At 41.0% G+C, this 17,333-nt stretch overlaps 1 protein-coding gene across 1 annotated transcript in view; it reads left to right on the top strand.

The window, feature by feature from the left end:
- ACVR1C (activin A receptor type 1C) overlaps positions 1-16,364 on the top strand; it is a 51,334-nt gene extending 34,970 nt beyond the window's left edge. The window contains exons 3-9 of the mRNA XM_045032673.1: positions 4,130-4,375; positions 7,296-7,526; positions 8,471-8,638; positions 9,457-9,613; positions 11,609-11,733; positions 12,611-12,741; positions 14,583-16,364. Coding sequence (XP_044888608.1) covers positions 4,130-4,375; positions 7,296-7,526; positions 8,471-8,638; positions 9,457-9,613; positions 11,609-11,733; positions 12,611-12,741; positions 14,583-14,708 — 1,184 coding nt within the window. The 3' untranslated portion in view covers positions 14,709-16,364. The remainder of the gene's footprint in view (positions 1-4,129; positions 4,376-7,295; positions 7,527-8,470; positions 8,639-9,456; positions 9,614-11,608; positions 11,734-12,610; positions 12,742-14,582) is intronic.
- The last annotated feature ends 969 nt before the right edge of the window (positions 16,365-17,333 follow it).

The following is a 17,333-nucleotide window of genomic DNA, read 5'->3' as shown; positions in this document are numbered from 1 at the left end:
TGTCAAGTCTTGTAAACCCCCTCCTAAAAATGAATATTTCCAGGGATTTTCTCCTTTATAAAAGCAGTGATCTTGGAAATATAAAATTTGTTTTTATGACAAGCTTATTACACACTATTCTTATTATTGATCATTACAGCATTTTATTACATTATGTAAAAGCAGCAAAGAGTTTTGTGGCACCTTATAGACTAACAGACGTTTGGGAGCATGAGCTCTCCTGGGTGAATACCCACTTCGTCGGATGCATCCGACGAAGTGGGTATTCACCCACGAAAGCTCATGCTCCCAAACATCTGTTAGTCTATAAGGTGCCACAAGACTCTTTGCTGCTTTTACAGATCCAGACTAACACGGCTACCCCTCTGATACTTATTACATTATGAAAATGGCAACGCTCTTCCAAGATCTCACTTTTGTAGCTTGAATCATTTTGAATAAGCCTCTTATAAGACAAGGCTCCTATGTTTCATCAAGGAGTATCAAATGTGAAACAGCATGAAGGTATTTAAGAAGCCAACTCAAAGAGTTCCTCTTACACAAGCATTCAGGTCTTGAGCAGTCCAGGCAAGCAACACACGTTACAACAAAGCTTAAACTTGTTCTTTATAGTAATTTAAAAAAAATACTAGCTGTCTATTTAATTTTAAAAACAGCAAAAAATATCCACCTCCATTTCTTATAAGGAATCCTGAAGTTTAAATCTCCTCAGCGTGATAGATACGCTTGCTTTGATCTGCTTAGCTCTTGGAAGTCCAGGGGCACTGGGCTGCTGGCTCTGAGTTGTCCCAGTCCCTAGGGACAGCTCTGTCCGGCATTAGGAAATTTTTTCACGAGAACCCTCTAACATTTTGTGAATGCTCAGGGGTTCATGAACCCCAGTTTGGGAACCACTGCTTTGGATTGATTAACTTTAATTAATTGATATATTGCATATATTGAAATTTGGGGGCCAGTCCTGTAGCCTTAGGGTTTTGTGGACAGTCTCCAAAGGTACATTATAGATATCAAAAGCAAGTAAATTTTGTAAACTATAAGAATAAAAATTGTGTATTGTCAACTGTTTACTATTAAAATAGCATTCTCTTCTGTTGCTTAAAAATACCCTTTAATAAAAGTTGGAAGATGCCTCATATTGTAGTTTGAAATCATTAGGCAGCTGCTCTGTTTCATACATATTAATTTAGAGACAGCTTCTTTTTAGATTGTTGATTGTTTTAAATGAGAGTTGCTAAACTTTTTGATTAATGTTCACTTGATGGATTTAAATAGTTAAGAAGAAAATCCTTTTCTTATGTTCCCAAAGAGATTAGCATTACACATTTATTTTGTCCATTTAGGTTAGAACTGCTGATTGTGCCTTCTTTTTTTCCACGTATATTTTGAAAGTTTTTATATTATTTGTCCCATTTGTGAGAGTTCATACCCACTGTGGTCTTTTTCATAGGACCTGTCTGACAGACTCACTGTGCGTTTGGGCTTACATTGGTTAAAATAATTAACCAATCATTAAATTAATAACAGACTGAATTTTGCACTTCCTATCCCCTGCTTCCTGGTGGGTGGCAGAGGCTAGTTTAATTTCTCTCCGATGCGTCAGAAGAGACTAAGGGCTTGTCTGCACTAGAAAATTGTATCACTTTAACTATACTGGTAACTTTCCCACTCCCTCACCAGTGTGGATGCAAATGCGTGTAGTTGGCAGAATTCAATTTTTATTTTTATTTTATAATTTTGACTGATAATATAGAAGTTTATTAAGCATTTTAAAAGATTTTGCTCTCTTTAAATTTTCAGTCCTACAAAACTATTTTTATCAGTTTTCACAGTTGTGGGAAATTATGGGTGATCAGAGAATTATTTAATGATAGATGTTAAGATTCAAAAAGCTTTAACTTACCTTTGTGTCTCTCATAGCTACATTCAGATAATATACAATATCTATATTATATATTTTTCAAAGTGGGCCAGCCATCTTCTCCCTCTATCTTCATCTCTTCCCCTTTATCCCAAGATTTTGGAAATAAGGTATCCTGAAACCCTGAGGTATAATTTGGACTGTACTGTATGTGTACCTTAACATTTTCATAAACTGAGATCAAGACTTTTGTCTCTAAAACTTTAAATGGTATAAATTCATTAAATGGGTAAGGCCTTAAGATTCTGGTTCATTCAGTGCTTTGTCAAATTCTATCTCTGGGGGTCTGATCAGTGGTTTGCTTCTGCAATTGAGCAATTAGCTTATCTATGATGACATTGTTTACAAAAGCTGAGCTGTTGACAAAACTTTGCTGCAAGTAATTTGCTAGATTTGGGGTAGTAGGTGTAACTGTAGCAAGGTAATTTCTAGACTTGTTATACTTTGAAAAGTAAGTTGGCCTATAACACTTTGGTCTCTCAATATTTGTGTTGCATTCAGGAAAACATGCTGTTTATAAGTTTTAACTGTACTCTAAACATTGTTATGAAGATTATATATACACTACAGTAGCATTTATAACATTTTCCTCTTGTGAACATATACCCTGTGTTTGCAACTTCTCATGATAGGATTGTTTCTTCCCTCATGTACCAAATTATGTGCAAGTCTAAAGATTTATCATAGATGCAATATCTTAAATTTATTTTGGTGAGATTTTTTTCTGTGACTATTGTAAGGAATTTATAAAGGCGAAAGTTTATAAAGCCTACCAATCTGCAGGCTCTTAGAAGTTATAAGAACAGTGCTTAATAGCTAGAGTATATTACAACAGCCTGTAAATTGCATCTTTCATTGACTGCTTGGTGCAGTCTTTTGCTCTGAGATAAATTTCACAGTATCTGAATGCTTAGGGTATGTCTACACTGCAGTTAGACTTCTGCAGCTGAACCATGCCGGCTGAATCTGGGGCTTAGGCTAAGGGCTGTTAAATTGAAGTGTAGATGTTCAGCCTCTGGCTGCAGTCCAGGCTTTAAGAACCTGTGAGGTATTTGCAGTGTAGACATACTCTGTGTGACACATTCTACTGCTAGGTGCATCTCATTGATTTGGAAGGGAGTTGTGTAAATACATCCAAGGTCAGAATTGGCCACTACATTAAAGGGCTCTGGGGGGAATCAGGGTGAGAATTTTGCTGTTAAAAGTATTCTGTACAGCTGGCTTGCACACACATGCTGCAGTGATTTTTTTTTTTACTGTGGTTACCAGAATTTATATAATTCTAGAGTTACAACTACAACCTATGAAGGTGCAAAATTGTGACATTGCCTCTGTATTTGGAACTGGATTTTTTTTAAACTAGATTAGTATTTGTACTGATTCTGAGTAAATTAGAGAACAGATACATATTTTCCTGGAGTAAAAATGATTAATACATTGATCCAAAATAGGAGATGGAAATAGTGTTTAGGGAGAGAGATTAAATTTCACCTTACTTTTTACTTCCTGGGTGACGGTAATTTAATATAAACGTTTCTGCCCCCTTACATGTGAATGTACATTAGCCTGTGCGATGTAACTATAGGATATAAGTCTACAGTGCAACATAAACCCCGGGTTAGTAGAACTCAAGTTACCCCATGTTAAGAATTGTTGAACCCTGGGTCCCAACTTGGGGTTCCAGTGTCTACATTGCATTATGCAGGCCTGAGTCTAGCCACCCATTTCCAAGACTTTCTAGTGCCCTCCCAAAATGTGACTGCTCTAGCCCTTTTTTTTTGTGCAGTGTAGGAGAACTTGACTGTCCACCAAACTTGAGTGTCCAGAGGACCAAAAAAAGTCAGCTAGCAGGACTGTGGGATACTGTTGGTAGACTCCTAGAACACGAGTCCAATGGGGCTGCATCTACACTGCAAAGCAATAGGGCTTGACTCAGGCTCAGGCTCTCCACCCTGTGCCCTGGATCAGTGTAATTTGTATGTAGACAGAAGGGGGGATAGGTCTGAACCTGAGTTTGAACCCTGGGCTTCCATTGCAGTGTAGACATACCCATAGAAAGTAGGGCTTTTACCCAGTCCATTGTGTATTCAGTAATTTGGAAAGACACTCCTATTGACTTCAGTGTATTTTGGGTAATGCCTTAAAAGTAAAATTTTAAAACATTTACAATACACTGTGTATTGATTTGTTGTAATGTATTTTTTTTAAAAGCTTCAGAATCTTCAAGCAGACCAAACCTAGGACCTGTGGTGTTGACAGTGATCGTTACTGTGCCAGTTTGTATCTTGTCTATAGCTGTAATGCTGATTGTATATACATGTCAAGGCCGTCATTGTACATTCAGAAAGAAGAAGCGACAAAATATTGAAGAACCTCTATCTGAGTGCAACCTTGTAAACTCTGGAAAAACTCTTAAAGATCTTATTTATGATATGACAACATCTGGGTCTGGATCTGGTATGTATGCATGCCTAAGCACACTAAAACGTCTATATTTATTAATGAATAGCCAGGAGAACAGAATCACAACATTGTGTTCAGTTTTCTTAGTTCAATAGGCGAAGTGATGGCAGTTAGTTTCCACTGTCAAGTACAGTACTATTGGTTTGTATGGGTATTCCTGACACTTAGAATGGGAAGTACTGCTAGAACCTATAGTATCTTCTCATGATAAAAAGATTAAAAAACTGTGCCCACTGCATGAAATGTGTTGCCTTATGGAAAGAAATGTGTGTCATAGCTTTAGGAGTTTGTCAAGATGAAGTATTGCCTAAAGAGATTTCATGTTCGTCAGGGTAATTGCATGGTATGAGGCGTCAACTGATGTGGGGATCTTGTTAAGTTAAAGTGATATGAAAAGATGCCACAATGCAAACTCCATACTTGATAATTATCATATTGGGCTGTTGGCTGTATGGACCGGATTTCTGTAACTAGAACAGTTTATTTAGAATTGAAAATAAACGGCTTAAGAAAACCAGAATTAATAAAACATGTATTTTAGACAGCTCTTTGAGTGCAGTCAATAGACTTAGGCCTTGTCTGCATTGGGGATTTGTCACAGTTACAGCCATCTTTGGCCAGCTAGTTGTGTAGCTATTATTGCAAACCCCAACAGACAGAAAACCACAATATACACTGGTGCAGCTTACCATAGTTTCAAACAAATAGTGGTTTTGCCTGTTCACATTATAGGGTGTTCTTCAGTAGCTGCCCACTCATGGCTGTAACGGGGGGCAAATCTTGAGTGTAGGTAAGGCCACAGCAGTTATGGCATAACAGTGGGTTACAGGGGTAACAAGGAACAGCCAGAAGAAAGATAATCTGAACCAAGTTAAAAATTACAGCTGTTTAAACCTAAATGTCATTGTTTCTAAAAACAGGCCTTTGATACTATTCCTATGGAAAGATTGGAATACTTGGTACAAAATGTATTAACACATTAGATGAATTCTTATGTGTACTTCCTACAAAAATATAGTTTTTCATTGAGGTTAGTTGGATTAATGCTTCCAGAAGAGAGTGGATTTTTTGATAATTCAAAAGAAATCTGACAATAAACCAGGTGAGGCAGGAGTCACTGTTAGATGATCCAAACAATAATAGAATTTAAAGGTACTTTGTAAGCTGCTTCTTTTTGTATGCATTTTTATGTTTATCAAGGATAAATGTCCTAAATTCAAAGGTCAGTCTCAAGATGGTGATTCTTGGGTGTTTCTTGAGCAAAACAACCAAAACTGCTGAAATAAATGTAGCCTTAGATTACTAAAATTGCTTAATTCTAGTTCCAAAATAAAACCAGTTTGTCATTCTTTTATTATAGGCGGGACAGGCAGCACCTCCTATTATTAAGGTAGCCCGACTCTTCCCATTATAAGACTGAGTTTTTGGTTGCTTATAGCTTTTGCTCAATTTTAATCATTTTAGGCTGAAATTTTCCATGCTTGGTATCTGGGTATCCATGCAGGCTGATTTATTTGAAAATTGTAGCCAAAATGGTTCAGCCGTTTCCAAGAAGGCAACTAGGGAAATATACATTGTTTTGCCCGTGTTTTTTTTTTAAATGTGCCCCTCCCCTTTTAAAGCTCTAGCCCCCCCATTCTTCCCACCCTCCAGTTTATAGCAGGGACTTAAAATTTGGCAGGGACATGGCCTTTATGTGAGGGACGTGCCTTTTCCATCCCCTTCAAAATCCATCCTCATTTAACTAAGTTAAAATTGTACTTTGCACATACTCAGAGACTTAGATTTTAGCTACTAAATTCCCAGGAGATTCTGTCTCACTGAGCATGCTATCCTCTGTGGCCAAGCAGGACTTTCCCTGCAGTTGCAGTTTTGGGATATGTTGCAGGCCATGCTGGTCTGGGCACCTGCACTGAGAGCAGGGAGACTGTTTCTCTTTTGCTCTCAGTGACTTCCCTACTAGGCCCAGGCAACATGGAGGAGGAAGCTGCTTGATTTGAGTACTGAGAGGATAAAAGCTGGACATGCTAAAGTGACAGGGAGAAAGTTGGGAGATGGAGTTTTGTAGGGGAGACTGGCACTGGAGGCTGCTGGAGAGAGAAAATTTTCCTTTTCCCCACCAGGACACAACCAAGACCTTTTTGAAGATTTTTGTGAAAAATGAGGCAGGCAGGCAGACAAGCCCCATCTCCAGAATAGCCATCAGGTTGGTGGTTAGGGCACTCGCCGGGGATGGTGACAAGGCAGGTTTAAGTCCCTACTCTAAATGAGGCAGAGCAGGGACTTGAACCTTTCTCACCGGTTTTTGATGAGAAATTCCATCCCGGACAGGAGAAACCTTTCTCTGTCAACGTTTTGTTGCAGCTGGTATGTACCTGTGAAAAGTTTAGATATCGACGAATCAGTGTTTTCTGCTGAAAAGCTGTTTGATTGAAATATTACTGACCAGCTTTACTTATTTTTGAGCCAAATGATTTACTGCTTCAGCATGCTGCTTCAGTGCTGCTTCAGCATGTGAATGTCTGGAGTTAGTAACATCACTAGAATAGTTTAGAGCAAGAAGTCATACTTATCCCTATGTCCATATGTGCAAGGTTGCCCACATTCTTATATTCTCATACTAAAGATTCAACTGAAAAATCATGAAGAACTATGACAATATACATACAGTTCAAGGAATGTTTCAGAGGTAGACTTACAATCCCTCACTCTGACAAGGATTGTGCATAATTCATACCATCTATGTTTATCCACTTTTGTTAGTTAGAATTGGAAAAAATAGTCACAAGAAAGTGTGTGTATGTTACTTGCAAGGCCATGGTAATTACAACATATTAGAATATATGTTTTTAATTTGAATTTAATAATAATTGCTAATGCACTCTTTTACAAGTATCCTCATTTTGTTCATTAGGTTTACCTCTATTGGTCCAAAGAACAATTGCAAGAACAATTGTTCTTCAAGAAATAGTAGGAAAAGGCCGATTTGGTGAAGTCTGGCGTGGAAAATGGTGTGGGGAAGATGTAGCTGTGAAAATCTTCTCCTCGAGGGATGAAAGGTCTTGGTTTCGTGAGGCAGAAATCTATCAGACAATTATGCTGAGACATGAAAACATCCTGGGTTTCATTGCTGCTGATAACAAGGGTATATAGTATTTCCAAACCTAGTTTCACAATGTTTGTTCTCTGCACTATGGCAGCCCAATGAAATTGATTTTTCCACAATCCCTGCTCTAATTTGCTAAAACACAGGGATATGTTTTTAATGATTTGAGGGGCTGATTAGGAAAATTAATTTTAAATCTGATCATTAGGATTGTGAGATTAGTTTACAATTTTTAGGCTGCAGTCCTGCGTTAAGCAGACCGCTGTATCTGCATGGAGCCTTGAGGCTCTGCACAGATGCAGGGGTCTGTTTGAATGGAGTTCAGTGTGGGGTTAGGGCCTCACTGATTTAAGTGAAAGTTTAAATGAGTCCTATATCTATCAGGTAGTTCAATAATTAGAATAATGCTTGGTATGAGAATGTCTTGAAATTCAGGATTGCTGTACAAAAACCTTTAGAGATGAACTAATGTTTTTTACATTCCAAGAGCTACAAGAATTGATGGTGATCTTGCTATCACTGCAGAACTATGAGCTGCATTTCCTTTGGTTCTCTGGTTTTTGGTACTGTCACCAGCTCTTGTGAGGGGAAACAGAGCACCACTCGTTTTTGGTGGCCATATATTCAAAAGGACTTAGCTTCCAGAAGCTCCTGTTGTTCTCGGTGGGAAGACTAGTGCTAAGCACTTATGAAACTCTGGCCATTAATCTGTTGGGATCTCTGTGCTGTGTAACATACCAGATACATAATGCAAAATGGATGCGGTGCAGCCTCCCTTAGTGGGTGTGCATATCCACTTTGAAATTCTGGAATTGAAACCACTTCTGTGGCATGGGGGCTAAAAAAGAGTGATTAAATAGGTGTGGTTGTTTGTTTGTTTGTTTTTTAAAATCAGCTCACCTTGAAAATTTTGATCCTTTTGTGTTTTTTCTATATATGGCTAGTTCTTTACAATGTTAAATACGATTATTTTCTTTTGGTAGACAATGGAACTTGGACTCAACTGTGGCTTGTATCTGAATACCACGAGCAAGGTTCCTTATTTGACTATTTAAACAGAAATGCTGTGACCATTGATAGTCTGATTAAGCTGGCACTTTCAATAGCTAGTGGTCTAGCACACCTTCATATGGAGATAGTTGGTACACAAGGTATTTGTATTTCTCTTTCATATACCCTTTCTAGGAAATATGAGTGGAAACTTTGGGTGGTATTTACAAAAAATGCTGTAGCTTATTAGTCAGAAGGAATGGTAAAGACTTCTTTTACAAACAACTTGGTATCTTAGTAGCTGTCTTTAAAGATTGTAAAATAAATTAAATAGAACCCCAAATGTAGACGGTGCTATATAAATAGAGGGTAAGAGATATTACATTTTTAGTGGTGTTTGCAGTTTACACAGCTGCCAAAACATCTAGCAGTACAAATTCTGCAGCACCCTGAAAATAGAAAATTTTGGAGTTGCATAAAATTAATTGAATTTAATTTCAAACAATGTAAGGAATATTATACTGGTTTTCATTTTCATTTCATTGTCATCATTTTAATTAAATTATACAATGGAGGTTTTTATTTATCTGAAGCTGCCACAAGTTCTCCAGTCCACTCCACTGGAGTGCCACAGAATCCAGAGGATTCTCCAGTGTTGACTAGTTTTTTTACATGTCCATTGGAGAAAATGGAATATAAGAGGCATGCACCAACCAATGCATATCTGAGTAGAGTAGAAGCATGGAGAGCAAGATATTTTTGGTTCTTGAAACATGACTACAGTTTGGGAATAAAGGAAATATATGAACAAAAGATGCCTTCATTAGGCTCCTCTGGTGAGCACTGGCACACATCCAGAAACTCTATTTTGTGCTAAATACAGCCCTAATTTTTTCTATGTTGAGATGGGAGATGTCAATAAACAAGCTATGTTTTAAGATTCACAATAATGCTTTTAATTGCCTTTTTGTCTTAACAGGCAAACCAGCTATTGCACACAGAGATCTGAAATCTAAGAACATCTTAGTGAAAAAAAATGAAACCTGTGCCATTGCAGATTTAGGACTTGCTGTAAGACATGATGCTGTATTGAACACAATTGACATACCTCAGAATCCTAGAGTGGGAACAAAGAGGTAAGACATTTTAAATAAACAAGATACGTATTTTTACATAAATATTAGGGAATATCTTTTCAGCGTGATTTCTATTTCTGTGCAATTTCTGAGTACTGTATGAAGCAGACATGCTGTCATAAACATATAGCTAAGAGTAGCATAAAATCCCTCCTTTACCTGTAAGGGGTTAAGAAGCTCAAATAACCTGGTTGGCACCTGACCAAAAGGACCAATAAGGAAAGAAGATACTTAAAAGCCTTCCCCCCCACCCATTGAAAGTATCTGGTTAATATGAATACTAAAGCTAGTCAGATGAAAGACTAGTTGTTAAACACCTTATCACAGGGTGACATTGGCCCTTTAAGTGGGAGCCAGGCCTGTGCACTTGTGCCTTATCAGCACAGTGCTCGGCCAAGGAGTAGGTGGCCACCCTGCTAGCCACGTCCGCTTGGTCTCGAAAGCTCTCACAGATGATGGGAGGGAGTCTGGGAAGATCCCCTCCTACTCCCGGCTGCCCCAGGCTTTAGTGGAAGGCTTGCTTGCTGCTGGCTACATGAGGATGAGGTTACCTGCTCTGCCTAGATGTGCTGGGCTCAGGCCAGGACTAGCCTCAGTGCCGCCTGGGACATGAAAAAACAATCATTTTTTTTCTGTAACAGAATAAAGCCCCCCAGTGCAATCTTAAATAAATACATAAATAAATAAATTTGGCCAGGGCTAAGAGGGCACCTGAGTGTAGAGCAAGGAGAAAAGAGACCTGGTGAATCAGAGCTGCCTAAGTGGGAGTCGGGCATGGGAGAGATGTCTGTGGAAGGTCCCAGAAGGAAGCAGAAGGTGTTTCCTGGGGGAAGGCTGGAGGCAAGGAGAACAGCAAGAGGGTTTTGCTGGCTGGCATTCCCAGGCCAGAGAGCTAGGGCTGAAGGGGGGAGCCACAGCAGAGGGGAGTTGCCTGCCTGCTAACTCTAAGCTGGAGAGCTAGAGCTGAGGCCAGAGAGGGCTGAAGGTGGGGGAGCAGCGGAAGAGCTTACCTGCTGACATCTCCAGGGCTGGAGTCAGGAGCGAGCAAGGGGAGTGAGGGATGTGTCCCTGGCAAGGACGCTCCCATGAGAGAGGCTGTCTGCGGGTGGGTGGGTGGGGATACCTGCTGGGAAGAGCATGGTTGCACTCCATTTTGAAGGCCTGGAATGGCTGTCATGGTACAAGGACAGAAGAGGGCTGACAGGGAGTCCAGCCATGGTCAAAGGGGCCAGTGTGTGGTATATAGGGCATCAAGAGACAAGATGTCTGGAGTTTTAATGACTGCTTGCACTAGCATGAGAAATGTACTATATATTTGGGGCTTATATTTTGGACCATTTGTTATAACCAGCCCTAAGGAGGGTGGTTGTATAGCAAGAGAGCCTGAAGTGGAGTTAGGGACTCTAAAAAGGGAAACTGAGGCAGGCATGCCTGTCATGCCGCAGTCTATTGCAGGAGGGCGCTCTGGGCAGGGCTGCCACCTTATGCACCCCACATACTTTACGTCCTCCTGCCCACAGTAATGACAGCTGCATTGCGTCCTGTCAGCACTCTTGGGGGTAGCAACACGTTTTCACCTTTGAATGCATGCTCAGCTGCTACCTTTACTCCACTCTTGACTGTGGTTAGAATTCATTTTCATTCTCTCTCAAGTCTTTGGTGCTTTCCACACTAATTTCATTACATTCAAATAATTTGTCTTGTAGAGCACAGTTTATTAAGGAAAAGCAAAACAAGCATTGAGATGGAATATAAATAGAGGTTAAATAAAGCTCTTTGGCCAGTGTAGCTACCTACCTCTCTCACTTGCATGGCTATTAATCATTTAGCCACATGTAAGGATTTTCATCATAGAAAGTCCCTTGTTTGACACGCTAGTCAATGGTAATTGAGGATGGCTCTCCAACATGTTGTTCCCAACCCCCTCCATGTCAAATATTAGAATCTTTGGTAGAACTTTTGTAAATTGTGCATGTGTGTGTAACTTGTTTAAAGGTACATGGCTCCTGAAATACTTGATGATGTAATGAACATGAGCATCTTTGAGTCCTTCAAACGTGCAGACATATACTCTCTTGGTCTGGTGTACTGGGAGATATCACGAAGATGCTCAATTGGAGGTAAAATTTTTGGCTGTTTTATGTTGCGTTCCAGACTTGATAAAAATAATTTAAAGGATTTTAAAGGAAATATGTTCATACAATATATGAACATCATTTTTAACTGAATGTTCCAGATTGTGGAAGGAGAAATAGTTGTATGACTTAAAATTTTCCCGACGAGCAATTACTGATATGAAAGAGTTAACAAGTGAATAAATAGGAGTTAATGCCTAGCTGATTTAATTATTCTGAAATATCAAAAGCAAAAAACAGATATGTAAATTATTTTTCACTTCCCCTGTCAAAGAAACTAATGTATATAGTAGAACTCCGTAGAAAACCAGTTCCTCCCATGCAGTTTCCCTACTGATCGGTTTCCAATCTGCAGGAAGTTTATCTTTCAAAATCTTGATCTGAAAACCCCCACAAAAGTAACCTCCCATGATGATGAACTTGTGTGTTGGCAATATGAAAATAAGGAACTCATATTATCAGGGAAGGCAATAGACCTGCTCACATTCTATAGAGTTTAGGTCGCAAGGGTTGTCAACAAAGACACCTCTACTAGTTTGAATTTTATATGGTTCTGAACCAAGAAGGTGAAACTCTATTCTCTCCCCACTTCAGCCAGATTTTCTTTACTCCTAAGCCCCCTTCTCCCAAGGACCCAAGACCATTCACCTTATCTTTGTTATCTTTAGTGGCCTTCTTCCCAGGGCTTCCTCCAACCAGGTCTTTTTGGCTTATCCACTGCTGCAGTCCAAAGGGTTTTCTGGTGCAGGGGGTAAGGCTCTTCCATTCCAGAACTCAACAGGTGTATCTAAAATGAGCACAAGGACAGAGATGTTTAGTAGGGAACCTACTTAGGGATTATCGTTTCTTTTTCCTCTTGTAGGAATCATTGAGGAGTACCAGTTGCCTTACTATGATGTTGTGCCTTCGGATCCCTCAGTAGAAGATATGAGAAGGGTAGTTTGTGAACAGAAGCTTAGACCAAATATCCCAAACCAGTGGCAAAGTTGTGAGGTGAGTTCCCTCCCCACCCCCATTTTTAGAAGAATATTTAAATTTTATTCTTTAAGGCTGGGATTTTCAAAGTAGCCCAAGGGAGTTAGGTGCCAGACTTCCATTGTATTTCACTGGGATTTGGATGTCTAGCTTCTTAGCTGGAAGAAGCAAGGGGGGCTTTTGAAAAGTGTGGAAGAACTTAAATGTGCAGGTTGGGTCACTCTGGAGCCAGTCGCTAACCCGAACCCCTCTCTCTAGTATATGCAGTGGTGAGCTGGAGCCGGTTTGCACCAGTTCATGTGAATCGGTTGTTAAATTTTGAAGCAGTTTTAGAACCAGTTGTTAACCCGCCTCCCTGCGGAGGAGGGGGCGCTGCAGCTTTGATGGGCTCTGGCCAGGAAGTGATGTAATCCCTCCGGCCGCTGGGGATGCTGCGCTGCGGGAGCCATGTGGGCTGCTGCCTGGCCCTGGGCATGGGCCCTGTTGCTGTTGCTGCTCCCCTGACCTCTGGCCCTGGGGCTCCCGCTGCTGCCTGGTGGGTCCCCGGCTGCTCTGCTGGGCCTGGGCTGCGTCCTGCTGCTCGGGCTGCTCCCAGCCACTCTCCCCGTGAGTACCCACCACCCTGCCTGCAGCCAGCCCCGTCTCCAGCCCCTGTTGCACCCCCTACCTGCAGCCAGTCCCTGCCCTGTCTCCAGCCAGCCCCTGTCTCCAGCCAACCCCACAGCCAGCCCCTGCTGCGCCCCCTGCCCTGCCCGCAGTCAACCCCTGCTGCACCTACCTGCCCAAAGCCAGCCAGCCCCGCACTCCTCTTTCTCCAGCCAACATCTGCCGCACGCCTCTGTGGCCCTGCCCAAAGCCAGCCAGCCCCACACACCCCTGTCTCCAGCCAGTTCCATGCCCCTGTCTGCAGCTGGCCCCACATCCAGTAGTGCCCTGCAGTTCCCAGGGCAGTAAGCTTGCACACCTGCTTCAATGAGGGGGGCAGGGAGCAGCTAGGACCCACACATGTGCACACCCTAGGGTGACCAGACAGCAAGTGTGAAAAATCGGGATGGGAGTGGGGGGTAATATGAGCCTATGTAAGAAAAAGACCCAGAAATTGGGACTGTCCCTATAAAATCGGAACATCTGGTCACCCTAGCACACTCCCAGGGAGTGGCGGGGACCCACACGTGAAATGGAGCTCATTTCTAGTTCAGGCCCATCTTTTTAAAAAAGAACTTTAGGTAGGGTTAACATACATCCAAATTTTCCTGGACATGTCAGGCTTTTTGGTTCTTAAATTGCTGTCTGGGAGCAATACGGACATACTTTTTATTGTTAAGTATGACTCCCAATGACTCCATGCATTGCCACTTCTTATGGAGAAAGGTACAAAAATACATACTGTGGCACATCCCTTAAATCAGAACTTTTTAAAGGGAAGCGGTTGCTAAGATTTTGGCAGCTCATCACTGAGTATATGGGAAGGCAGCAGGCCTTAGGAAGGTGGGCAGTCCCGCCTCCGCCTTGCATGCACTCTTGTACCCCTTTTCCCACTCCCCCCACAAATACTCACTGCTGGGCATTGTGTGGCCTCCTCTGATGCCCATTCAAAACTCCTCCCCTGCTGAGTGCAAGAAAGGGGCATTTTTAAGGTGAATATGGTGAAATGGGCCTGACAGCACTGAATATCAAATATCAAAAACTCTTTTTCTCTTTGTCTGAACCAAAAAATGAGGTAACTTTTCTGTCATTTCTGCTGGAATATTATTTCAAAGTATACTGTTACACCTGGCATTGGAGTATTTTTAATTGATTGCTGCACTGAAGCAGTGGATTTTTTTTAATCATAAACCTCTTTTTTTCTTTGTCTTAAGGCACTCCGAATCATGGGTAGAATAATGCGTGAGTGCTGGTATGCTAATGGGGCAGCTCGACTGACTGCGCTCCGCATTAAGAAGACCATTTCACAGCTCTGTGTACATGAAGATTCCAAAGCCTAAATGGGTGATTTGGGGGAAGGAGGAAGGAATCACTCTCCATCTTTTTACATGTGATTTTTTTTTCTGTCTACCTCACATACGTATATACAGTGCAGTATTTAAGTGCCCAAACCACAGCACTGAAAAATAACTTCATAGTTGGCTACAACCAGCTGCAGCTTTTAGTTGGTTTTGCTGTTTTTATAAACCAAATCACCAACTCATGTTGGTTTTTAAAATGCAAGTTGATATTAAGAGCTATGAAACAACATTCCACATTTAAACTATTTTATTATTCTTAAACTTTTTCTTCTAGTTAAAACCAAAATACACTGTTGATGGAATGTATGGATTTAAAGACAGGTATGTAAAAGAAACCACATATGTTTTAGCCTCAAACCAAAAACAGGCCAAATTCATTGAGCTTCTTAGGTGTTTTCCCATAGAATCCTGTAGAATATATTACAATAAAGTGCATTTATAGGTTTTTATATTATATTTATCATTTAGTAACCAAACAAATAAGAATGTTCCACTGAAAATTTATACTGTGAAGCTAAAGTAAACATGTGAGTCTGTCAATCTCTCTCTCACTCTCTTTTTAAAAATATTTGTTATTACAGCTCCATTTGCAACACCGTAGTTAAGGTTTGGCGGTATTTTTGTTATGTACCCCTATTTCAGGGATTAATCAAACAGCCATAAACACCTCCTCTGAGCTAACTGTTTAAAAATATCAACCAAGGACCAGGTTTTCTTTTTATCAAATTGTGAGGGAAAAGTAATTTGGGCAGTATTTCCTGGTATTTGTGGGAAAAAATTATAGGAATGCTACAGTGTAATCTAAAAAGCATGTATTTTTAATCATCCTTTTTATAGACCATTAGTCAGTGTTTTAGTGTCTTTTGGTATTTTGTGGAGTGAGAAGATCTAACAAAGTTATTTGCTGTAAGAGCACAGTAATATTGACCCAGATGCAGAGACTCATACAGCTAACCTGTACACTGTATACACCAACACAGATGTTTGTGTTTGAGGGGGGCCGGGGTGAAGTCCGCAAGATCTGTAACTGTGAACCAGCAGCTCCCACACTGTGGTACAGACAGTGCTCACAGAGGTGGTGCTAGCCCATTGGGGACCCTATGCAGGAATATTTTGGCCTGCCCCCACACAACACATAATAAAAAGTGACTGGGGGCCCCCTTGATCTGCTCAGGGCCCTAAGCAATTGCTTAGTCTGCTTAGCCTAGTGGTGGCTCTGAGCGTTCAAGACTATAGGCTGGAGCAGTAGTACTCATGAATGGCTGTATTGCAGTTCCTGTGTTCTGACCCGGCTTTGGGGCATGTATTTCCCTCCCGCAAACCACTTCCCTCATACTTAAATTATTTTTAAAAAGTCCAATCCACTCTGCAGACACAGGAACTTTTTCAGTGTTTCTAGCACAGGAATGCAATAAGTATGTGCAACAGTTGAAGAAAATCTGTGCATTTAAAGAGCCCAGAATCTTTGTTTTGAGTTGGGGGGTGGAGGGATGGCACTGGTGCAGGAACTGGAAGGGTCAGGGGACCATTTCCCCCATAGTTTTTAACATGAGTATAGTTTGGGGGGCAGCGTTAGTGTCCTTCCCCCACCCCCAGACTGCAGGCCTGGGGCAGGTGTAGAGCAATGCGGGCAGGAGCTACACTTTCTAGTGGCATTGCCTCCCCAAATTGCAAGCCTTGGGCAGGCATGGAGAGGCACTGGTAGGGGCTGCACTTCACAGGGGGGAGGGAGCCCATCACCCCCCCCCCCCGCAAAGTGCAGCTCCTGCTGATGCCTCTCCAAGCCTGCCCAAAGCTTGCAGTTTGAGGGGGGGGAGGGCAATACCACCCCTACCCCTCAAACTACACCCATGTTAAAAAGTGGGGAGAGCATGACCCCTACCCCCGGTTCTGGCATCATTGTTCAAAAGTGCTCATTGACATAAGGCCGTTCTGGTTTCTTCAGAAGGGTCAAATATGTATCTCATTAACGGCCCCAGGGTATCAGGTAAATAACTAACAGGACATCAGAACAATCCCTGAATAGTTATTTTCACAATAATGTTAGCTTACAAAAGTGTAATATCAGTAGGCATTTTCAAAGGTTCATAAATATTCTGGTATTTCATGATTTCCTGTAATGGATTAGAAGGCATGTGGATAAGTAACTCATATAAACTTTGAGACAGATTCTGTTCATAAGTCTTTGATTTTGTTTTATTAGAAAAATAATTTCTTATACCCACTGTAAACACAGTTTAAAAATATACATATTAAACCCACAAAATCCAGGAAATATAAAATTAGATCTAGACATCTCTTCTCAACACCTCTGATTTTGGGCAATATGGTCTTTTATTATGGTGTAGAGAGAGGAGGAAATCTTTACAAGAGGTGATCTTACATAGCATATAGATACTCAATAGTTTTTGTGAGTGTGACTAATCTCTGTCATTGGGTCTTTTGACTTCTGCTTTACGTAGAAAACCAGGAATGTAGCCTTCAGTCAGCAGTGTCAGTGATCCTTGTTTTATCCTGACATGTTGACTTCTGGTGCAGTGGATGTTGTTTGTTTTTTAAATTGATACTAGTGAGATGTAGCATACACGTTCGTAGAATTTATAC

Source organism: Mauremys mutica, chromosome 10, assembly GCF_020497125.1.
Source record: "Mauremys mutica isolate MM-2020 ecotype Southern chromosome 10, ASM2049712v1, whole genome shotgun sequence".
Taxonomy (NCBI): Eukaryota; Metazoa; Chordata; order Testudines; family Geoemydidae; genus Mauremys; species Mauremys mutica.
The sequence above is the reverse complement of the archived record's forward strand: the minus strand, read 5'-3'. Positions and strand labels throughout refer to the sequence as shown.